The 24,673-nt window shown below is 48.3% G+C and overlaps 1 protein-coding gene across 1 annotated transcript in view; it reads right to left on the bottom strand.

Moving 5' to 3' along the window:
* The window catches only part of YIPF4 (Yip1 domain family member 4), a 33,317-nt gene extending 9,737 nt beyond the window's left edge, over positions 1-23,580 (bottom strand). Inside the window, 5 exon segments of the mRNA XM_049784242.1 lie at positions 477-509; positions 512-650; positions 949-1,066; positions 1,069-1,107; positions 23,461-23,580. Coding sequence (XP_049640199.1) covers positions 477-509; positions 512-650; positions 949-1,066; positions 1,069-1,107; positions 23,461-23,539 — 408 coding nt within the window. The 5' untranslated portion in view covers positions 23,540-23,580.
* Between the last annotated feature and the right edge of the window lie 1,093 nt (positions 23,581-24,673).

Genomic DNA, 24,673 nt, shown 5'->3' with positions numbered 1-24,673 from the left:
GCTCAGTCCCTTGCCCAATCCCAGTCCTTACAGTAGTGAGCACAGAGGTAGGAGTAAGCCCTGGAAACAGCCAGGTGTGCCACCTCCCAATCCCCCCCCCAAACAAAAACCCCAAATACAATAACTAAAGGTAAGAACACAATGATAAGTATTATTTTAAACTTCACGCTCTGGGGGAAATCAAAAGAACACAGTGGGCAGCCATGTGGCCCCTTCAGCCAGCTAGCTGCATTTCACCCGTGCACAAGAGTACAAATATAACAGCCTTCTGCGTGAATGACAAGGAATGTCTGGAATACACTGAACTAAATTAAGCCCCGACACTGGCTATGAACAGGTCTGAGGAGGAACAAGCCCAAAACAGAGTGAAGGCATTTCTCAAACAGCGCAGTGAATGCGACGGCTAGCAGTTGGCTACCTTTGATCTGGAAATTCCTCAAATATTCAGGATTGCAACTGGGGGAAGACAGACTTACCCGAAACTGTCCGTACAATGATATCATGGGAAAAGAAAAGAAACAACAGCCAGAGGACCCCAAAAGTCAGGGTTGTCTCTGACCACTTGTCTGTTGAAGCCCAGGGACGGCATTGGCATCAGAACACAGCGGATTTTGTAGTAGATGTCCTTGAGGTCGATATCCAGCTCCTCCCTGAAATGTTTAAATGCAGACTCTTGAAAAGGCTCAGACTTCTGAATACTGAGACTGTAAGATTTTAAGTTTAAATATGACTGCCAATAAAAATGTACATGTAGGGGGCCGGAGTGGTGGCGCAAATGGTAAGGTCCCCCGAGCCTGCCAGGAGCAATTTCTGAGCATAGAGCCAGGAGTAACCCCTGAGTGCTGCTGGGCGTGACCCCCCCCCCCAAAAAAAATATATATAAAATCACCCACAGTAGTTATAAACAAACACACACACAAAGAAAAACCATATTATGACTGTTTTTACATACAAGAGGGCTTGTTGTCTTCAGGATCATCATCTTCAACTTCCAAAAGCCAGCCATATCCTCTTTGTCTCAGAAATGTAGTTGCTGTAGAGTCTTTGATAAAATCTCACACCAAGATTTTAATTTTACATCTGGCGGTGCTATGGAACCACTGAGATCTGAGGAGGAAAAGAAAGCAAAACTATAAACCCAAGTCAAACGTGGAAGTGTTAAAAAAAAATTTTTTTTGGAAGTGTAAAATTTTAACCAGTATGAGCATACATCCAGCTAAGATCATGACTATTTGAAGACAATCTAATTGTGAACATTTACTACTGCATGTGTTTCCAAATTTTATAGCTGAAAGATACCTAAAAAATCTTTTTGTTTGTTTTTGCTTTTTTGGGTGAATCCAGCGATACTCAGGTTACTCCTGGCTCTACCCTAAGGAATCACTCCTCACTAGGCTCAGGGAACCATATGGGATGTCGGAGGTTTGATCCTGGTCATGTGTGTGCAAGGCAAGAGCCTTAACCAATGGACTATCTGTCCGAATGAAACCAGGGACATAGTTTTAGCAACGGAGAATATGCCTTGCAAGCCTGAAGCCTTCAATCACTGGAAATGCAAATAGATAATTAAAATCATTTTTTGCTTGTTTTGGGGGCCACACCCAGCAGCACTCAGGGCTTACGTCTGGCTCTGCCTCAGAAATCACTCCTGGCAGACTCGGGGGGGCCATATGGGATGCTGGCAATTAAACCAGGTTTGGTCATGTGCAAGGCAAAAGCCCTATCCATTGTGCTGACCCCCAAATCATATTTTATTTTACAACAATAAAAAAGAAAGATTAGAAAGCTGAAGATATGATGCCAGATAAATAGTTCAGGTGCTTGCCTTCTACATGGTGAACCAAGGCTCTGGCATCCTATTTGGTCCCCAAGCATCGCCAGGAGGAGTAAAGACCCAGGAGTAACTCCTAAGAGCTGCCAGGTGTGCCCCCCCTCAAAAAAAAAACAACAAAAAGTGTGTTGAAGATATACAAAATGTTTTTACAGCTAGATTGAAACTACATCTAAACTTAAAACAGTAACTTCAAATTGTAAGTGGTATAAAATATGCCAACTCTGTTAATAATCTAAGTTTGGATTCCCTTCAATATTATACAATTCAGAATAATGACCACATTCTCCATTACAAGGCTGAAGAGAGAGTACAGGTGTGGGACTCCCCAAAAAGGTCACAGAAAAACACAGTAGGACAAGCGACATATTTTCTGGTCAAAAGAAATTACAAACAGTAAAGAATTTGCTTGCCCTCATGCCAGGAGTAAGAAAAGAAACATCTTTATAAGAAAAAGTTGAAGTACTAGTAAACAGCCATCACTATTGTTAGCTGGAATTCACCAAACTAGGAAGGATCCTCCAAAAGAATAATTCTGGATGGGGCCCGGAGAGATAGGTAGGGTGTTTGGCCTTGCATGCAGCTGACCCAGGACAAAACCTGGATTCCATACCGGCACCACCATAGGCTCCCTGAGCCTGCCTGTAGCAATTTCTGAGTGCAGGAGCCAAGAGTAACCTGAGTGCCGCTGGGTGTGGGCCCAAAAAACCAAAAAAGGAAAAAAATCTGGGCTGAAGCAATAATAAATCCAGTCAAAATCAACCCGGGTTGACCCCTGGCATTTCATATGGTTCCCCGAGCCTGCCAGGAGCAATTTCTGAGTGCAAAGCCAGGATAATACCTGAGTGGCAACCGGGTATGACCCCCAAAACATAACCAAAAAAATACCCCCCCAAAATAACCAAAAATAATTCTGGCAAAAGCAAAATAGAGGCACTTGTGCTCCCAGGGCTCATGAACACACGGTCTCAGCTGGCACACGTGGGCCTGTACCCGCCCCCCCCCCCCAGATGGAGACTTCCTATTCCAGGTGGGGTTGTATACCAGGGCTCTCTCCCTTTCTTATCCTCTCCCTCCTCTTCCTTAGTACTTTCCAATAAAGACTAGTTTCCTACTTTAAAAAAAAAAAAAAAAAAGGAAAACAGAATTAACCTTAAAAATTTTTTTTTCTTTTTTAATTTTGAGCCACACTTGACAGTGCTCAGGGCTTACTCCTCTTGTGTTTAGGATTCACTCTTGGTGGACTAGGGGGACCACATGGGATGGCCGGGAAGGAATGGTGTCAGCTGCGTTGCAAGGCTCTGCATGCTCTGGCCACGGAAAGCAGAGCACCTGAACACACAGCCTCCCTCCTTCCCTGGAGATCATCTGGAGGATAAAGGGCAGTTTTCTTGGCATGCCAGTCCCAAATTCTAGGCTGGCTTGTGGGAGCTGATGAGAACTCCGGCAGGGCCTTCAGTCACTGGGAGGCTCTCCTGTTAGTCACCGAGGCCTGCTGGCGACAGTGGCAATTAGCGCTCAGAGCTTGCATCATGAAGCCAAGCCCGAGCTCAGCTACTAATTTTCAGAGCAAATCGTGAGTTGTTCTGGCTTCTAGTCCCCAAGTCAACCTTCTTTTCAGGTTTTAGTATCACACTATTCTACAAAGATTTTAGAAATTGAAATAAATAAACATAGTTCTGGGGCCACACCCAGTTGGTGCTCAGGACTTATTCCTGTCTCTGCATTCAGGGATCATATGTGGGTGCCAAGATGGAACCCTGGCTGGTACCGAATGCAGAGGAAGCACACACCTTACCCCCCAGTGTACTATCTCTCTGGCCCCATTAAGACTTTTTAGGAGGTGGGCTTGGAGAGAAGAGCACAGCAGTAGGGTTGTTTGTCCTTGCATGCAGCCAAACTGGGAGGGACCTCAGTTCGATCCTATAAAGTGTCCCCCAAGCCTGCCAGGAGTGTCTTCTGAGCAGAGCCAGGATTAACCCCTGCTCGCTGCCAGGGTGTTGGCCCAAAAACCAAAACCAATACCAAACAAACAAAAAAGACTTTTTAGGAGTTTTCCCAGATACTGATAAAATAGAACCAGTTTGAATTTATAGTCTCTTCGTATTGAACACAGAAATACAGTATCTGTAAATGATTTCCTCAATTTTTTTTTTGTTTTTGGGTCACACCCAGCAGCGCTCAGGGGCTACTCCTGGCTCTAACACTCTAGAAATCGCTCCTGGCAGGCTCGGGGGACCGTATGGGGATGCTGGATTCGAACCACCTATCTTCTGCATGCAAGGCAGACGCTTTACCTCCATGCTATCCTCTTCGACCCATTTCCTCAAATTTGTTCTGTTTGTGTCTTTTTTCTAATTTTTCCTAATTTGAAAATTAATTTTAATGAATTTTAACCTGAAATTTAATTGTTTCTGTTTTTGGGTCCACACCCAGCAGCGCTCAGCTGGGTTACTCCTGGCTCTATGCTCAGAAATCGCTCCTGGCAGGCACAGGGACCATATGGGAAGCCGGGATTCGAACCAATGACCTTCTGGCACAACACCTTACCTCCATGCTATCTCTCTCCGCCCCCTGAAATTTAATTTTAATACTTTGTTTTTGGGGGGGGGTAACACCCGGCGTGCTCAGGGGTTACTCCTGCTGTCTGCTCAGAAAATAGCTCCTGGCAGGGCACGGGGGGACCCTACTGGGACACCGGGATTCAAACCAACCACCTTTGGTCCTGGATTGGCTGCTTGCAAGGCAAACGCCGCTCTGGTGCCTATCTCTCCGGCCCAATTTTAATACAGTTTTAATTTTCAAAAAGGTTCAAATTTCATTTTGTGTTTTGTTTTTTTGGATGACACCCAGCGGGCACTCAGGGGTTTACTACTGGCTCTGCACTCAGAAATTGCTCCTGGCAGGCTCGGGGGACCATATGGGATGCCGGGATTCGAACCACTGACCTTCTGCATGCAAGGCAGACGCTTTACCTGCATGCTATCTCTCCGACCTGAGTTTCTAAATTTCTAATTTGAAGTTTTTTCTAATTTGAAAATAAAAACCCTGATATTTAGGCTATAATTTTTTTCTTTTCTTTCCTTTTTTTTTTTCATTCTTGAAGCCACACTTTGGTGGGGCTGCAGAACTTGACTCCTAACTCTCTGTGCGCAGCCGGGTCACTCCTGGCGGGGTCAGGGGTCCACATGAATTTGGAGACTCAAACCCAGATTGTCCTGTGTGCCCTGCACCACCCTACCACTAAACTGTTGCTCTAGGCCCTGGAGTGACATCCTCCATCCGAACACTAGTGCTCTTCTTGATTTTCACAAGGGGGAGGAAGATTGGGATCAGGAAGTCTTTTAGTCCAGCAGCAACTTTATAGGCTGTGGAGTTGGAGGCTGAAAGGACCTTCACAACTGTTTTCCTGGGCTCAAGGGGAAAAAAAAAAAGATCTGCATTTAAACACGCTGACATCAATGGCTCACACTTCAATGTGGTTAATTAACACGCATGGCCGCGCAAGTGTGAGCGTGTTCATACTTAACTACAAAGGGACAGAATGCACAGGGCAAAGGAGCGCTGATAAGGAACTTCGTGGCCTGCAGTTGGTCACAGCCTGGAGGCCGGAGCCCAGAAGGAACTTGCTGGTTGCACAGTTATTTTCCACTTCACCTCAAGCAAGAACTTATCATGGACAGATGTTGAATTCCAGAAGCAGCCGCCTGCTGTTTGTGATGATGCAATTATGGGGAGAAAGACGCCCACAGGAAAGTCCCCCAGATTGGGCAATTAGCCTAGATATGTTTGGTAAGTTACCAAATAGATCAGAAGGAAAAAAAAAAAGAAAGAAAAAGGAGAAAGTCCAAAGCCCCTCCAGGACAAGCACAGACGATCTGAACTAAACTTTCATACATGGTTCTGTGTTCTCGGGAATCTCTCTTCTTTGTTTTTGGTTTTGGGTCACACCTGGCAACACTCAGGGGTTACTCCTGGCTCTACGCTCAGAAATCTCTCCTGGCAGGTCTTGGGGGACCATATGGGATGCCTGGGCTTTTCGAACCACCATCCTCTGCATGCAAGGCAAAAGCCCTACATCCATGGCTATTTCTCCTGCTCAGGAATCTCTCTTGAGCGAGTTACTCCTCCTACTCTTATCTCTCCCTCCCTCTCTTTGTCCTCTCCCTCCCCTTCCTCAGTATAGTCCAAAAGAGCCTGTTTTTCACTTAAAACAAACAATAAACAAGAATTTCAGGCTGGAGGGCAGAGCTTGGGGCTGGTAGTGCAAGACAACTGCTAGAAGGGTCAAATCCGGGGGGTGTCACCCTTGCCTAGTTCAAGCCTCCATGCTGTCTGTGACAGCTAGGAGATCCACAGCCCTACAGGCCATTCCCAGCTGCGTCCCAGTTGGGGGTGCCATGAACACCACAAAAAAGAGCACTGCTCTAAAAAGATGTGACTAGCATGGCCAGAAGTGTGACCACAGGCAAGCACAAGAATAGCGTGTACGGGGCCGGGTAGGTGGCGCTGGAGGTAAGGTGTCTGCCTTGCAAGCGCTAGCCAAGGAAGGACCGCGGTTCGATCCCCCGGCGTCCCATATGGTCCCCCCCAAGCCAGGGGCGATTTCTGAGCACATAGCCAGGAGTAACCCCTGAGCGTCAAACGGGTGTGGCCCAAAAACCAAAAAAAAAAAAAAAAAAAGAATAGCGTGTATGACTCACCCAGGGGTGTGGCTCTGGGGGGGGGGGCACCTGAGCAAGCACCGAAACTGAGGATGTACACCTCACTGAGCACAGCTACCAAGGGTCTGAGCACCGCAGGCCAAGAGGGGCAGCCAGGCACATGCGCAAACCCCCGCCTCCCCCCCTCCACACACAAGCAACACCATCAAGAGGAGGGAGAGGATTTTACACATTTCATTTCTGGGTTCCTGAGTCTCAGCCAGAAGTTCCCAAGAGCTCCTTCTGGCTCAGTGCTTGTTCCTGGTGACGCTCAGGGGACCATTGACACTGGGGAGCCAAATCCAGGTGGCATCCCATACACAAAGTTCAATATATTGAAGGCTTTCTTTCTGGCCCAAGAAAATAATTTTTTTTTTTTTTTTTTTTTTTTGGGTTTTTAGTTTGGGTCCGACACCCGGCAGGCGCTCAGGGAGTTACTCCTGGCTCTACACTCAGAAATCGCTCCTGGCAGGCTCGGGGGACCATTATGGGGATGCCGAGATTCAAACCACTGTCCTTCTGCATGCAAGGCAAGATGCCTTACCTCCATGCTATCTTTCCGACCCCCAAGAAAATAAAATTTTAAACACAAATTATCATTTTTTCCTTTAAAACAATCTGGGGAGAGACCACAACAGGTGATGCTCAAGAACGACTCCCAGCTCTAAGGTCGGAGAGCAGATGGTACTGGAAACCGAACTGGTACTAGGCTATACTCAAGAAAAGTACCTCAACCCTACTATCTCTCTGCCATTTGCCTCTTTTGGGGGGGAGGCACACACCCAGCAATGCTCAGTGGTTACTGCAGCTCTGTGCTCAGGGATCACTCCTGGCTGGCTCAGGGAACCCTATAGGATACTGGAGATGGAACCAGGTCTACCGCACGCAGGGCAAACGCCTCACCCACTGTATTATTCCTTGGGTCCCTACATCTCTGTATTGCCTCACCAAAGATCCTGATCCCTGAAGCAGAACACCCTGGGGCACACATAGCACCAGGCAATAAGCCAGGACCTCACACTAGGCTAATTCCATTCCTAAGCCCTTTTATGGAATTTGGGGGGGAGACAGAGGGGCGCTGCTCCAGTGATGCTCAGGGGTTACCCTTGGCTCTGCACTCAGAAATCACTCCTGGAGGGGATGGAGTGATAACACAGTGGCAAGGCATTTGTCTTGCATGCAGCCAACTCAGGACTGACCGGATTCGATCCCCAGCACCCATATGGTCTCCCAAGTCTGCCAGGAGCAATTTCTAAATTTCTGAGCACAGAACAGGGGAGTAACCCCTGAGCGCTGCTGGGTGTAGTGTCCACCCCCGTATAAAAGGAAATCACTCTGGAGGGCTCAAGGGACCATTTGTGATACCGGAAATCAAACCCAGTGTGGCCCCAAAACAAACAAACAAACAAAAAAGAATATGCAAAATGTTTGGCCACCGTAACACCCAGCGACGCTCAGGGGTTCCTCCTGGCTCTATGCTCAGAAATCTCTTCTTTATGCAGGCTCGGGGGCAGGGGGGGGAATGGGATTATATGGGATGCTGGGAATCGAACCCAGGTCCGTCCTGGATTGGCCGCATGCAAGGCAAATGTCCTATCACTGTGCTCTCTTCAGCTCCCCACCATAACAGATTAACAGAGTTATTATTCGTTCAAAAGAACACTGACAATAATTACTGGATTATGTCTACAATTTATTGATCACAACAAAACATTATAAATTGTAGGTACTATCTTTTTTGGTATAGGAACATCTTAGCCCGAATTGCTACAACAATATAGCCTTGACCAGACAGCTTATCAGCAATAGAAATGTTTTTCGGGGCCAGAGAGATAGCATGGAGGTAGAGCATTTGCCTTGCATGCAAAAAGATGGTGGTTTGAATCCTGGCATCCTATATGGTCCCCTGAGCCTGCCAGGAGTAACCCCTGAGTGCTGCTGGGTGTGACCCAAAAACAAGAAAGAAAAAAAAAAGTCTATGTCCATACCACCCTGAACGCGCCAGATCTTGGAAGCTAAGCAGCGTCGGGCTTGGTTAGTAATTAGATGGGAGACCACCTGGGAATACCGGGTGCTGTAGGCTTAAAAAAGAAAAGAAAGAAAGGAAATGTTTTTCCAGGGGCCAGAAGAAGGAAGATGGGGGCATTGGTGGTAGGAAGGTTGCACTGGTGAAGGGGGAGTGTGTGTTCTGTTTAAGACTGAAACCCAGGGCCCGGAGAGATAGCACAGCCGCGTTTGCCTTGCAAGCAGCCGATCCAGGACCAAAGGTGGTTGGTTCGAATCCCGGTGTCCCATAGGGCCCCCGTGCCTGCCAGAGCTATTTCTGAGCAGACAGCCAGGGAGTAAGCCCCTGAGAACCGCCATGTATGGCCCAAAAACAAAACAAACAAACAAACAAAAAAAAAAGACTGAAACCCAACTACAATCATGCTTGTAATCATGTGTGCTTAAATAAAGATTTTTATATTTAAAAATAGCAAATGGAAACAAACAAACAAAAAAAGACAACAAAGGAAGGCTGAACTGAAAAGCAAATCCCGAGTCCTTGTATGCTTACCTGGTCAGTTCCTAGGAGCGATGGTTAAAGGCAGCTGGAATTGGGGCCAGAGCTATAGTGCAGAGATAGGGCATTTGGCCTTTCACATGGCTGACCCAGGACAGGATCTCTGTTCAATCCCCATCGTCGTGGTCCCAAATGGGGTCTCCCAAGCCAGGAGCAATTTCTGAGTGCAAAGCCAGTAGTAGACCCCGAGCGTCATTGGGTGGTGGACCCAAAAACCATAACCAAACCAAAGCAAAACTAAACAAAAAGGGCTGAAATTATTTACATTTCTGTGTTGTTAGCCACCTCACCTTGGCAGTGTTCCCGGGCTTACTCCGTGACTCTGAGCTCAGGGATCTCTCTTAAGTGGTGCTCGGGTATCATATGTGGTGGCCAGAAATTAGAGGCCAGGTAAGCCACATGCAAGTAAGCACCACTGCTAATCAGCCTCTCTGGACCCAAATCTAAAATTTCCTTTTTTATTTGGTGGGTGGTGGTAGTGGTGAGAAAACCCCATGAACTGGCCAAAGGTCCAGGGCCTCATGTGGAAATTCCTGGGCCAAGCTATCAGTGGCTGGATGCGAGGACCTCCAGGGTCATGCTGCTTCCCTGGATCCAGTGGGTGCTTGGGGATCCCAGAGCTCATGACCTAATAGGGCTGCACCCGGCAACCTTTAGGGGGTCCATGTGGTGCTGGAAACTGCTGGACGAGCGCGACGGGAGACAGAAACCCTTCCCACCAAGACAGCTCCCACTCCCTACCTCTTCGAGAAGAGGGGCCCTGCCTGCTCTTCTTCCAAGAGTATTGAACCTGGTTTAAATTGGTCTGTATTTTGACAGTTTTTCACTCAACCAGTGCACACTCTGATTTGCTACCTCAGTAACTCTGGTTTTAATCTCCTTTTAACTGTAATGGACTTTAACTGTAAATCTCTTTTTAACTGTAAGGACCAAGATTCTCCTCTAAGTCCATAATAAGGAACTCTAGAGAAAGATAAGCCCTAGTAAAGTGGACTTTTCCACTTCTAGCTAAAAGCAGAGAGAGAGTTAACTCAGAAATAAAACCAGTCAGTGCCTCCAGGAATAAGGAAGTGAGTGTAACTTGGGAAAATGGCTCCTTTAATAACCATAAGTCTAAGTCAGAGTATCCTCCTGGCCTCATCCAGTTTCTGTATCAGAGATCCCCCTGACAATCAGTTTTGGAATCAGAGATCCCCTAAAAACCAGGGTTCAAATTATAGTATACCTAGACAACCAAGGTTGAGCAGAAAAATCAGTGATTAAGGACAACTATATAATGAAATGATTGTCTTGTTAATATTCTGGTGTATTTTTTTGTTGTTATTTTTGTTTTGGGGTCACACCAGCAAATACTCTGTTAATGCTTGTAATTTCTTTTTTTTTTTTTTTTTGGGTTTTTGGGCCACACCCGGTAACGCTCAGGGGTTACTCCTGGCGTATGTGCTCAGAAGTTGCTCCTGGCTTGGGGACCATATGGGACACCCGGGGATCGAACCGTGGTCCGTCCAAGGCTAGCGCAGCAAAGGCAGGCACCTTACCTTCAGCGCCACCTGCCCGGCCCCCTATGCTTGTAATTTCCTATATAAATTGGCTTTAAGGATTGGACTCGGGTCCTTGCCAAAACACCCCTAGTGGGATGAGGCTCGGACTTGGTTAACCAAGGTAAACTCCCTTTTGTATCTTGATTATTGGGAGGTGGGTCTTTGATTCTCAGCACCAGGTGAGAACCTCGAACCCTAACACAACCATTCTCTTAAAGGCAGCTAAGATGCTTCAAAATGCAAATCCTGGGTCAGAACAATAGCACAGGAGTAGGACGTTTGCCTTACATGCTGCAGACCTGGGATGGACCCTGGTTTGATCCCCCAACATCCCATATGGTCACGGAGTAACCCCTGAGCGCCACTGGGGGTGGCCCAAAAACAAACAAACGAAAACCAAATCCTGCCCCCCCCCTTTTAGCACCCTTCAGTGGCCTCCTGCTGCCTTTCACTGTACCCAAAAGTTAGCACACCCTGGCTACTATCCTAGCCCAGAGTTCTGCTGCAATCCCTTCCACCCTTTGCTCTGGTCATACTAGGCCTCTGAATTCTTTTGAATGAACCAGGATCCCTTTGACCCAGGGGACTTTACTTTCTACCTGGCTGGTTCTTCAACTTCAGAATTAAGCACCATGGAGCCAGAGAGATAGCACAGCACTAGGGCATTTGCCTTGCACATAGCTAACCCAGAACAGATGGTGGTTCGATTCCTGGCATCCTATATGGTCCCCCGAGCCTACCAGGAGCAAATTTCTTTTTCTTTCCTTTTCCTTCCTTCCTTCCTTTCTTTCCTCCTTCCCTCCCTCCCTCCCTCCCCTCCCTTTCTTCCGTCCTTCCTCCCTCCCTCTTTTCTTTCTTTTCTTCTCTCTCTCTCTCTCTCTCTCTCTCTCTCTCTCTCTTTCTTTCTTTTTTTGTTCCAGAAACAATTTCTGAGCGCAGCAGCTCCAGGCGTAACCCTAAACACCGCTGGGTGTGACTCCCCCCAAAAAAGAATGTACGCACCACACATTCTTCAATTCTCAAATTTATTTGTTCTAGAAAATTCTCCCTTGGGAATCTCTGCTTGCTTCCTCTCCCTCCACCCAGGTAAGATTAAATGCAGGCTGACGTGTAGGGCTAGATCCTGGCTGCCTCAATCACAACTCCACCTTATCACTGAGCCCAGCTTTGTGCCTGGACAGTTTCCTCACAAATCTCACAGGCCACACAGAAGCCGAACCAAGTTCCCTGGGTGAGTCAACCAGTGCCAACCAGCTCTGTAACTCCAGTGACTGTAGTGACAGTGGTTGGGGCTCTTTACCAAGTTCAATGAAACAATGGCACAGCTGACAAGAGTTACAAGAAAGTAAGAAGACTGAAATGGGGGAAAGTACAGTAAGAAATGACAAAACGGGACCGAGAGATAGTCAGTGGAGGTAGGAATTTGCCTTGCATCAGAAGGAACGGTAGTTTGAAATCCCGGCATCCCCTAGGGTCCCTCAAGCCTCCAGGAGCGATTTTCTGAGCATAGAGCCAGGAGGAACCCCTGAGTGCTGGCTGGGGTGTGAAAAAAAAAAAGGAGAAAGAAGAAGGAAAGAAAAAAGGAAGGAAGGAAGGAAGGAAGGAAGGAAGGAAGGAAGGAAGGAAGGAAGGAAGGAAGGAAGGAAGGGAAGGAAGGAAGGAAGAAAGAAAGAAAGAAAGAAAGAAAGAAAGAAAGAAAAAGAAAGAAGAAAGAAAGAATAGAAAGAAGGAAGGAAAGAAAGAAAGAAGAAATGACAGAAACATATAGTATGTTTGGAATGGGTGGCACATCGGTAAGGCATGCATGTGGCTGACCCAGATGAACCTCGGTCCAAATCCCCCAGCATCCCATATGGTCCTTTAAGCCAGGAGTGATTTCTGAGCGCATAGCCATGAGTAATTCCCTGAGCATCACCGGGTGTGGCCCCCGCCAAAAAAAAGGTGCAGTTAGATGGACCAAGAGGAGAAAGCACAGCAGTAGGGGCATTTGCCTTGCACACAGCCAATCTAGGGCAGGCAGTGGTTCAAATTCCAGCATCCCCATATGGTCCCCCATGCCTGCCAGGAGCAATTTCTGAGTTCAGGAGGCCAGAGAGAACTCCTTAGCACCACGGTGGTGTGACCCCCCCCCCAAAAAAAAAACACAAAACAAAAAAAAAAAACCAAACTCAGTAGATGCTCTGAGTAACAGAACAGCAGTAGCTGAGGGGGAAAGATCATGGAGCTCCAAGATGAGACTCAGGAAACCTCTAGAAAATGACAAAAGATAGGAAAAAAAATCTAAGGGGCCAGAGAGATAGTATAGTGGTAGAGTGTCTGCCCTGCATGTGACCAACCCAGAATGGACCCAGGCTCAATCCCCAGAATCCAATAGGTCCCCCAACCAGCCAGGGCAATTTCTGAGCCCAAGTCAGAAGGAACCCTGAATGTCACCAGGTATGGCTCCCCAAAAAAGGGAAAAAATCTAAAAACAAACTGTGGGGTCTTCTAAGTGCAAGGATTGTGTAACTTGACCAGTTAACTCTAGTCTTTCTAGTTACTTTTTGGGGGGGGGGGCGGGGCATACTCAGTGTTACTCAGGGATTACTCCTGAGGGGCTCAGGATCATATGCGGATGCCGAGGATCAGACAAAAGTCAGAAAGGCAAGTACCCTGTCTTGCTGGTCCTCTCCAGAAACAAAATGCACATTATTATTATTTTATACTCATTATACTTTACTTTCTAATAAACTTACCTTAAAAACAAAAAAGAAGATCCCCTTTCTCTCCCAGACTACATTAGGTTGGGTTTTTCCTTTATAGCATTTGTCATGATTTCTAAAACTTAAATTCTGTATGATAATTTTTTTTGTGTGTGGGTTTTGGGGGTCCACAGCCCGGCAGTGCTCAGGGGGTTATTCCTGGCTCCATGCTCAGAAATTGGCTCCTGGCAGGCACGGGGGACCATATGGGGGACGCCGGATTCCAATCGATGACCTTCTGCATGAAAGGCAAACGCCTTACCCTCCATGCTATCTCTTTGGCCCCTCTGTATGATAATTGTGATGAAGAACTAGAACTTGTACATTTTCAGGGACTAAGCGGTTTTGGACAAAATCCTCTGCCACCTATAACCTCCTAGCAGTAGGGTGGGCAAATGATACTGGGAACCAACCGAGGACTCGATCATGGCAGAGCCTGTGCTCTCCCATGCCGCAATACTAAGGCCACATCCCCACACTGTTTCTGATCCTGTATCATTAATACAAGCTCTACATCTGGCCGTGAAAAGGCTGACTATAAGTGCATGCTGCTGGTTATGAGAAGTCCATTACCCAAAGGGTAAATAGCCTATCTTATAATCAACACAAGACAGAAAAAGGGCTTGTAAGTAAAGCAACTGTGTGTTCTGGTGAACAATCTTAGGCTGATTTAAGAGGGGAGGAGACTGGAGAAAGGGAGTTTGTCGAGAGACTGGTGGAGTAGAGGATAGAGTGATGAGCATGAGCTCAGGGCTGCCTGTAGGAAAGGAAGAAGGGTCACAGTTCTTCAGGAGCTACTATAATACAAGTCTGATAAGCAGAGAAGAAATAAGAAATCTAAGGAAAAGAAATGGCAAGACAAAAGGCAGGAGACTGTAAGGTTATGACAGGCATAAAGGTCATCTCTGAAAGTTTCCAGAAGGTTAGGGGGGTTAATAAGTGGTCGTCTACACAAATAGCAAAGAAAGCAACCCACAAAAAACCCATCTCTCTCTCTCTCCTCTCTCTCTCTGTCTCTCTCTCTGTCTCTCTCTCTCTCTGTCTCTGTCTCTCTGTATCTCTCTTCTACTGGGATCCAGTCTCACTCTCTCCTCCTCTCTCTCTCTCTTCTCTTCTCTCTCTACTGGATCCAGGCTCTCCTCTCTCTCTCTCTCCCGCCCCCCCTCTGGATCCCCCTAGTCTATATATTATATAATATATATATATTTTTTTTTTTTTTTTGGTTTTTTTTGGGCCACACCCGGTAACGCTCAGGGGTTACTCCTGGCTATGTGCTCAGAAGTTGCTCCTGGCTTGGGGGACCATATGGGACACCGGGGGATCGAACCGCGGTCCATCCAAGGCTAGCACAGGCAAGGCAGACACCTTACCTTTAGCGCCACTGCCCGGCCCCCCCCCCAGTCTATATATTAAGAGCAACCATTCTTTATTAAGGGGACCCATGGTGGAGCCAGAGGTAGCACAGGTAGGCATTTGCCTTGCCATGCAGGCGACCTAAGACGGACCCAGGTGCGATCCCCAACATCCTAGTTATCATTACGCTTGAGTAATTCCTTCAACACCTTTTTTTTGGGGGGTGTCACACCCGGCAGCTCTCAGGGGTCACTCCTGGCTCTATGCTCAGAAACCGCTCCTGGCAGGCTCTGGGGACCATATGGGATGTCGAGATTCAAACCACCGTCCTTCTGCATGAAAGGCAAACACCTTACCTCCATGCTATCTCTCCGGCCCCAATCCCCGACATCCTATGTGGTCCTCTAAGCCTGACAGGAGGGATTTCTAAGCATAGAGCTGGGAGTAACCCCGAGTATGGCCCAAAAACCAAAAAGGGTGAGGCGCAGAAATATCCAGAGTCTTTCATAGAAGTTCACACTCTAGGGGCCAGAGAGGTAAGATGTCTGCCTTGCAAGCGCTAGCCAAGAAAGGACCGAGGTTTTATCCCCTGGCGTCCCATATGGTCCCCCCAAGCCAGGGGCAATTTCTTAGCACTTAGCCAGGAGTTTCCCCTGAGCATCAAATGGGTGTGGCCTAAAAAAAATAAAAATAAGTTCACACTCTACCGCTGGCCAAGAATATGACCTTACATGTCCCACAGAGGGGCTGGAGACAGGACAACAAGAAGGGCACTTGCCTTTGTATATAGCTGGTCTGGGTTCGATCCCAGGCACCACACCTGGTTCCCTGGCATGGCCAGGAGTGATACCTGAGCACAGAGACAGGAGTAAGCTCTGGGCACAGACAGGTGTGACTTACAAACTCAAAACAACAACAACAAAAACTCTTCTTTAAGTTTAGAAGGAAAATAATTAATATTTCAATACCGACAGATAGGAAGGGGAACTTCTTTTTTTTTTTTTTTTTTTTGGTTTTTGGGCCACACCCAGTAACGCTCAGGGGTTACTCCTGGCTATGCGCTCAGAAGTTGCTCCTGGCTTGGGGGACCATATGGGATACCGGGGGATCGAACCGCAGTCCGTCCAAGGCTAGCGCAGGCAAGGCAGGCACCTTACCTTTAGCGCCACCGCCCGGCCCCTGAAGGGGAACTTCTTGCTCAGTACTCTGGCTGTTCAGCCTTGGCAGCTAGTGCCAAGTGAAGGCTGGCTTTAGTCCCGGCAGCTTGACACCTTTATTTTAATCACCAGAGCATCAGCCATCAAACATTTAGTGAGTTGCTGCGTACCAAACACCAGGGGAGGCAGTGGATCTGGTCACCATTGACAATAAAGCTCAGCTCCTCACACTGGGGGGCACATGACCTGAGCAGCAGTCGTCCTGTGAAGTCCAAGAAGTTGGGACACCAACACTCTTCTCAACCAGGAACCAGACTTGGACAATCTGAAGTGAAGGCTCTTCCTGCCCTCCCAGAGGGACACCAGGCCAAAGAGCAGAAAGCTCAGCTGGAGATGACCATGTGCTACTTTTTTTTTTTTTTTTGGCCACACCCGGCGGTGCGGGGGACCATATGGGACACTGGGATTCGAACCAACCACCTTAGGTCCTGGATCAGCTGCTTGCAAGCCAAACACCGCTGTGCTATCTCTCCGGGCCCTGACCATGTGCTACTAATGTTCATTAAATATTGTTTTATTTCTTCTGATGGGGTCATTTTTTTTTATGTCAGGCACTTCTTTGTGCTGTCCATATATGAAACATCCATTCTTTAAAATTTAGCAATATAGGGGCTGGAGAGAGATAGCATGGAGGTAAAGCATTTGCATTGCATGCAAAAGGTTGGTGGTTCAAATCTCGGCATCCCATATGGTCCCCTGAGCCTGCCAGGAGCTACTTCTGAGCATAGAGCCAGAGTAACCCCTGAGCGCGGCCGGGTATGACCCAAAAAACCCCCCAAAAATCAGCAATATAGCCCTACTACTTTTCAGCCTAAAAAAAAAGTCCTCTTTCATTCTTTTTATTTATTTATTTTTGGTTTTTTGAGTCACACCCAGCAGCATTCACGGGCCCCTCCAGGCTCTATGCTATGCTCAAAAATTGCTCCTGGCAGACTTGGGGGACCATATGGGATGCCGGGCATTCAAACCACCAACCTTCTGCATGCAAGGCAAACGCCTTACCTCCATGCTATCTCTCCAGCCCCCTCTCTTTCATTCTTTGTTTTTTTTGGGTTTTTTTTTTTTTTTTTTGGTTTTTGGGTCACACCCAGCAGTGCTCAGGGGTTACTCCTGGCTCTATGCTCAGAAATAGCTCCTGGCAGGCACGGGGGACCATATGGGACACCGGGATTCGAACCAACCACCTTTGGTCCTGGATCGGCTGCTTGCAAGGCAAACGCCGCTGTGCTATCTCTCCGGGGCCCCTCTTTCATTCTTTATTTTAAAAAAAGCAGCCAGACTTGCCTGGAGCCTAGAGTTGGTCTTATGCCAGGAAACTTCAGGGGTAGGGTCTCTTTGTATTTAGGTCAAGGTTATTCCTTTCCATGCCCCTCATATTTTGGTGGACCTATGCAAACAACAATTGCCACTCTAACACCGTTTTTACTGTGCTCCTTTGACTCTAATCCTTAAAAAAAAAACCCACTTAAAATTTGAGGTTAACTTAAGCTAATATGCATGTACAGGAAAATATAAAAAATACTATGCCTCTAATGTTTAAGGAGTTACGTAAGTTTTATGGCTTTAGATTGCCTTGTGTGCTGTTAAGAAATATTATAATGTGTTACAATCTGGGGACTTGAGGAACAAAGTAATTGTACATGGATTCTATTTTGTTTGTCTTAATGTTCTTTGGCTGAAAGTTCAAAGTTAAGATATCAGCAAGGGGGGCCGGGCGGTGGCGCTCGAGGTAAGGTGCCTGCCTTACCTGCGCTAGCCTAGGAGACGGACCGCGGTTCGATCCCCCGGCGTCCCATATGGTCCCCCAAGCCAGGAGCGACTTCTGAGCGCATAGCCAGGAGTAACCCCTGAGCGTCACCGGGTGTGGCCCAAAAACCAAAAAAAAAAAAAAAAAAAAGATATCAGCAAGGGGACTTCTGAGAATTATGTTATGGGTGATTGTCCTTCCACTGTAACTTTACCTTGTCCTCTTTCTTTGCATCTCTGTTCTCATAATTAAAAATAAAAAAATTAAAAAAAAAAAAAAGCAGCCAGGGGCCAGAGAGATAGCATGGAGGTAGGGCATTTGCCTTGCATGCAGACAGATGGTGGTTTGAATCTCGGCATCCCACATGGCCCCCCAAGACTGCCAGGAGCTATTTCTGAGCATAGAGCCAGGACTGGCCCCTGAGTACTGCCTGGTATGACCCAAAAACCAAAAAGGAAAAAAGAAAAAAAAAAGGCAAGTCAGGGCCAGAGTGATAGCTCAGTGGGTAGGTTATTTGCCTTGCATGTGATCTACTTAGGACAGACCCAGCTTCAATCTCCAGCATCCCATGTGGTCCCCTGAGCCTGCCAGAAGTGATTTCTTTTTTTTTTTTTGGTTTTTGGGTTACACCCGGAGGTGCTCAGGGGACCATGTGGGACACCAGGATTCGAACAAACCACCTTTGGTCCTGGATCAGCTGCTTGCAAGGCAAAAGCCACTGTGCTATCTCTCCAGGCCCATTCAGGAGTGATTTCTGACTGCAGAGTCAGGAGTAACCTTCAAGCACTGCTGGGTGTCACCCCTCTCCAAAAAACAACAACAACAACAACAACAATGGGGCCAGAGCAGTGGCGAAAGCTGTAAGGCCTTGCAGTTTGATTCCCCCCCCCCCCCCCCCCGGCATCCCATATGGTCCCCGAAGCCAGGAGCAATTTCTGAGCACATAGCCAGGAGTAACCCCTGAGCGTCAAATGGGTGTGGCCCCAAAACAAAAACAAAACAAAATAAAATAAAATAAGCAAATCACATCCAGATGAAGAAACAGTACAGGGGTGACGATAATTGTCTTGCACACATGCCAACCTCATCCCATAGTCCAGCACCCCGTATGTTCACCTGAGCATAGCATAGAACAAGTGATCCCTGAGCACAAGTAGGTGTGGCCCAAAAAGCCAAAAACATTTTTTTCTTACGTTTTTGATCACCACCAAGACTGGTGATCCCGGGCTGGCAGGGGGGGGGGGAGGGGGGGAGGGGAAGAGCGGGAGAAAAAAAAAAGACTGGTGATCCCTGAACAAAAAGTCAGAAGCCCTGAGAACCATTAGGTATGGCCCAAAAGCTGATTTTTAAAAAAAATCTCTACTATACTTTCTGGTAGCACACGATTAAATTGGGTTACTCCTGACTGTCTGCTCAAAAATAGCTCCTGGCAGGCACGGGGGACCATATGGGACACCGGGATTCGAACCAACCACCTTTGGTCCTGGATCGGCTGCTTGCAAGGCAAACGCCGCTGTGCTATCTCTCCGGGCCCACGATTAAATTCTTGCATTTACACATCTGCATTTCATTATGGCTTTCAGAAGTAATTTTACACCACTGAGCTAAATATGCAGCCCAGGTTCCACTATACTGGTTTATGTCCACATAGCTCATACTCTTGAACCTGTAATTATAGGCCTTGCTTAAGGAATGAGAGAGAAGCCTTGGGATTGCAAAGGCAATATGCACGCTGAAGAAGACCTGAAAGTGTGGAGACAGGGGGCAGAGTGAGAGTGGATTAGACATTTGCCTTGCATTCAAATAGGATCACATGGCATGCCTTGTTCGGCTAAAAAGAAAACAAAAACAAAGTTTTTAGCAACCACAGCATTACTAGTAGGTCTTGGGCAATTAGCTCTGCCAAAGAAAATACTAAGTCCTTTGCTTTTGCAGACTATCAAAGTACTTCGTATACTATTATTTCCACTTTATAAATAAGAAAACTGGGATTCAACGTGGCTGAGTAACTTGTCCAATATCACATAAACAGTAGCTAGGAAAGTTCAGTATTTTAAAACAAGACTTGGAAAACGAGATTTCAGCTACAACATTCAATTTCTCTTCTATCTCTCTCTCTCTTCTGTCTCTGTCTCTGTCTCTGTCTCTCTCTCTCTCTCTCTTTGGGGCACACCTGGTGACTCACAGGGGTTACTCCTGGCTATGTGCTCAAAAATTGCTCTTGGCTTGGGGGACCATATGGAACGCCGGGGGATAGAACCTCGGTCCGTCCTAGGCTAGCACGGGCAAGGCAGATGCCTTACCGCTTGCGCCACTGCTTCAGCGCCTCTTTTTTTTTGGTCACACTCAGCAGTGCTCAGGGCCTATTCCTGGCTTTGTGCTCAGAAGTCTCTCCTGGCAGGCTCGAGGGACCATATGGGATGGATGCCAGAATTCGAACCATCATTAGTCCTGGATCGGCTGTGTGCAAGGCAAATGCCCTACCACTGTGCTATTTCTCTGGCCCCTCAGGAGTTACTCTTGGCTCTACACTCAGGGATCACTCCTAGTGGGGTTTGGGGGACCATATAGGATGTAAAGGATGAAACTCAGATCAACTCGTGAAAAGCAAACATACTACCCACTGTACTATCTCTCCAGCCCTCAATTTCTTGGTTTTTGGGCCGCATCCGGCGGTGCTCACCTGGGCACACCTGGCTGTCTGCTCAGAAATAGCCCCTGGCAGGCACAGGGGACCCTATGGGACGCCGGGATTCGAACCAACCACCTTTGGTCCTGGATCGGCTGCTTGCAAGGCAAACGCCGCTGTGCTATCTCTCCGTAGCCCTCAATTTCTAAGTAATATAAAAGACATGATTTAGTGAAAAGAATTTTGAGAAGAGCAGTAGTTCTTAATTCTAGATTCAACAAAAAGAGTTTACTGAATTTTTCTATGCCTTTATCTTTATGAAAAACAAGAACAATAAAGCTCAATAGAATTCTTCTTAAATTTTTGGAGGGGACCATACCAGGGCTTACTCCTGGTTCTGTACTCAGGGTTCACTTCTGGTGGGGATCGGGGATCACTGGTGCCAGGAAAAACAAGGAACCTATGTAGTTTGGATGCTATCTAGAAAGATTATTTTCAGTTTCTTGGTTAGTATACAGAGCCAGTGTGCAAACTAGTTATATTTTTGTGTCAGATGCCTTAGCTCTGTTTAAGAATGCTAACTCCTAAGGAAAACAAGAATATAAAAATGTGTACACATTGGCCAGAGTGATAACACAGCGGCAACCCGGGTTTAATCCTTGGCATTCCCTATGGTCCCCCATGCCTGCCAGGAGTAATTTCTGTTTTTTTTTTTTTTTTTTTTTTTGGTTTTTGGGCCACACCTGGTAACGCTCAGGGGTTACTCCTGGCTTGGGGGACCATATGGGACGCCAGGGGATCGAACTGTGGTCCGTCCAAGGCTAGCACAGGCAAGGCAGGCACCTTACCTCTTGCGCCACAGCCCGGCCCCCAGGAGTGATTTCTGAGTGCAGAACCAAGAATGATCCCTGCGCATTGCCGGGTGTGGCCCAAAAACAAACAACAAAAACACCATGTACACAGAAATTTACTGCGCATAGCCTAGAACATAAACATGTACTGAACTTTTCCATAAACACACACACATTAGCCATAATACATTCTTTTGAAATCTAATAAATTTAAAGCTGATATTCCTCCCTAAAAATCAATGAGAGTTCAATCCCTGGTATCCCATATGGTCCCCTGAGCTTGTAACTTTCCCTGAGAAGTAACTTCTGAGCACAGAGACTGGAGTAACTCCTGGGTGTGGCCCCCAAACCAAAAAGAAACAAAGCAGCTATGCTTGCTTTAAATGTTTTAGTTTGTTTCAGAAGTTCAACCAAAATGAGAGAACTTTTGGGGTAATGAGGATGTTAGGGCCATCCAAAGGGGTGCTCAGGGATCACTCCTAGGACTTCTTAAGATTAGAACGGGGTGGACAAGGGGGCATATGGTATACAAGACAATACTTTATCCATGAAATATATGGCCCTAGGACTCTTTTTGGCAAGTTGTAGAGTGTTTACCTTGCATGTGGCTAACCTAGGACAAACTGTGGTTCGATCCCTGGCATCCCATATGGTCCCCAAGCCAGGAACAATTTCTAAGCACATAGCCAGGAGTAATCCCTGAGTGTCACCAGATGTGGCCCAAAAAGTAAAAAAAAAAAAAAAAAAAAAAATTCCAAACTCAAATCTTAAACTGGGCCATATGACCTGGGCACCTGGGCAGGTGGCCTTGGCGGATCTTCTGGCCTTGCTAGACAGGTTCCCGCAGCTAAGGGAAAGCGCAGCCAGGGGAAGGCCCAGTCCTGTCACTGGGGAAGGAACTGCCAACAAGCTTAAGAAAGAGCAAAATGCACCAAGTCCCTAGGCCACAAGATCCGCGAAAGCAGCAGAGACCCGTTGGCATAAAGGAAACAGCCTCTAGAGAGAGTCAGGGCCCGAGCATCCAGGCCAGGGTACAAGCTGCCAGGCTACTTGGGGAATCCAGGACAAATGTGACTGAATTGGAGCAGGAACGGGGCCTGGGTCAGGACAAGGTGCCGGACACACGCACTGTGTCCACTCCCATCTACCTTGGGACACCCAGGCAGACATGGACACACAGACACACAGATACACACAGACTCCATCCTGCCCACCCCACTGAGCCCTGGCAGACTCTTCCCCGGGTCCAGCCCAGCCGCTCCCTCCGGAGACGAAGCTCGGGGCTCGGCGGGGGCCATCGGGGTCACCCCACAAACCTTTCCCGGGGAGCGGAGCGGTGGGAGCAGGTCGCCTGCCACCCCCGCCGGGCCTGGATCGCCTGGACCCAGACCTCCAGATCTAGGACTCTCGGCCTCCGGACCCTGGACCTCAGGCCTGGATCTCGGGCTCCCGGATCTAGAACTCCCGAACCGCAGACTTCGAACCCTAGACCTCAGACCTCCAGATCTAGGACTTTCGGGCCCCGGACTTTAGACCCCCCGGATCTAGAACTTCCTGATCACGGGCCTCGGATCCCGGATCCAGGACTCTGGGATTCCAGATCTAGGACTCCCGGCCTGGACTCCGGGCCCTGGACCTCGTACCCTGGACTTCGAACCTCGGACCCTGGACCTAGGACCCTGGACTTCAGACCCCAGACCTTGAGCCTCGGCCTTTAGACCTCGGGCCTCCGGATTTAGAACTCCCGGACCCAGGACCTCGAACCTCAGACCCGGACATAGGAGTCCCGGACCCCAGATCCTGGAACCTAGAACCAGAACCTCGAACCTCGGGCTCGCTTGCGGAACTCGGTCCCTGGACCTCAAACCACGAACCTCGGACCCCCGGATCTAGGACTCCCGGACCTCGAACCCCGGACCTCTGAACCCCAGACCTAAGATTCCCAGCACGGAGCCCGGACCCTAGACCTCAGACCCCGGATCTCGGAACTTCGAACCCTAGACGTCGGGCCCCCGGATCTAGAACACCCGGACCCAGGACCTTGGACCCCGAACCTCGGACCTCGGACCCCAGACCTGGAGCCGCCGGATTTAGAACTCCCAGGCCTGGACCTCAGACCCCGGACCTCGGACCCTGGACTTCAAAGCACGGACCTCCGCTCCCGGATCTAGGACTCCCGGATCCCGGACCTCGAACCTCGAACCCGGAGCCCGGACTCCGAACCTCTGGACCTGTCAGACCTAGGACTCCCTCCGGGCCTCGGCACCCCAACCCCCGGACCCACCTTGGGCGTCGGCCGAGGACACGAAGGTGAAGTCCCCGCTGGGCGCCGAGTAGGCCGGGGGCGCGCCGGGCGGCTGCATGGCGGCGGAGGCTCGGCCCAGGCCTAGGCCCAGGCCCGGCGGCGGCCGCGACGCCCACCCCGCCCGCCCGCTCGCCCACCTGCCCGCTCGCCCGCGGCTCCTGCCGGCCTGTGGAGGCGGCTTAGCCCACAGCCCCGCACCGGCCCCGCACCGCTCCGCACAAGCACTGACAGGCGGGCAGGACCACAACAGTGACAGCGCCGCCGCGGTTGGCTCTTTGTAAGGCGCTCGCCCATTGGCTGCCTGCCGGAGGAGGAGGCTTCTGATTGGCTCGTCCCGGGCGGAAGCTTGCTTCTGATTGGCTTGTCCCGGGCGTGTTGCCGGAAGTGCTCCCGGGCGTGTTGCCGGAAGTACTCCCCGCCATGTTGCCGGAAGTACGTCCTCCCGGTCATCATTCCGGAAGTACTCACTGGGACCGGAAGTGCCTTGGGGATGGGATGCTGAGGGGACCACTTTGGTTTCTCTCTCCTCTCTTCTTGGCTCCTGCTGGCTTTTTCCTCTAAGTCTCCTTTTTCCCAGCTTTTTTTTTTATTATTGTTTCTCTGGGTTTTATGACTTAAATCTTTTACAAAAGAATAAAGTCAGTTCTTTTTGCTGAGGGCCCAAGATACTTTTTGTCTTTTTAGTCATGGTGTTAGGCTCTTTAAAAATAGGTGATTTTGGGCCCGGAGAGATAGCACAGCAGCGTTTGTCTTTCAAGCAGCCGATCCAGGACCAAAGGTGGTTGGTTCGAATCCCGGTGTCCCATAGGGTCCCCCGTGCCTGCCAGGAGCTATTTCTGAGCAGACAGCCAGGAGTAACCCCTGAGCACCGCCAGGTGTGACCCAAAAACCAAAAAAAAAAAAAAAAAGAAGAAAGAAAGAAAAGTAGGTGGTTTCTCCTAGGGATATAGCCTAGGAACACAAAAATACAATTCAAAAATCTCATCCTCACATCTATATTCATTGCAGTGCTATTTACAATAATAGCCAGACTCTGGAGACAACCAATATGTCCCTCAACAAATAAATGGCTAAAGAAACTGTGGTACATCTACATAATGGAATATTTATTACACAGCCATCAGGAAAATTGAAATCATGAAATTTTCCTATACATGGATATACATGAATCTATGATGTTGAGTGAAATAAA

The sequence above is a fragment of the Suncus etruscus genome, chromosome 12 (genome assembly GCF_024139225.1).
Source record: "Suncus etruscus isolate mSunEtr1 chromosome 12, mSunEtr1.pri.cur, whole genome shotgun sequence".
Taxonomy (NCBI): domain Eukaryota; kingdom Metazoa; phylum Chordata; class Mammalia; order Eulipotyphla; family Soricidae; genus Suncus; species Suncus etruscus.
The sequence above is the reverse complement of the archived record's forward strand: the minus strand, read 5'-3'. Positions and strand labels throughout refer to the sequence as shown.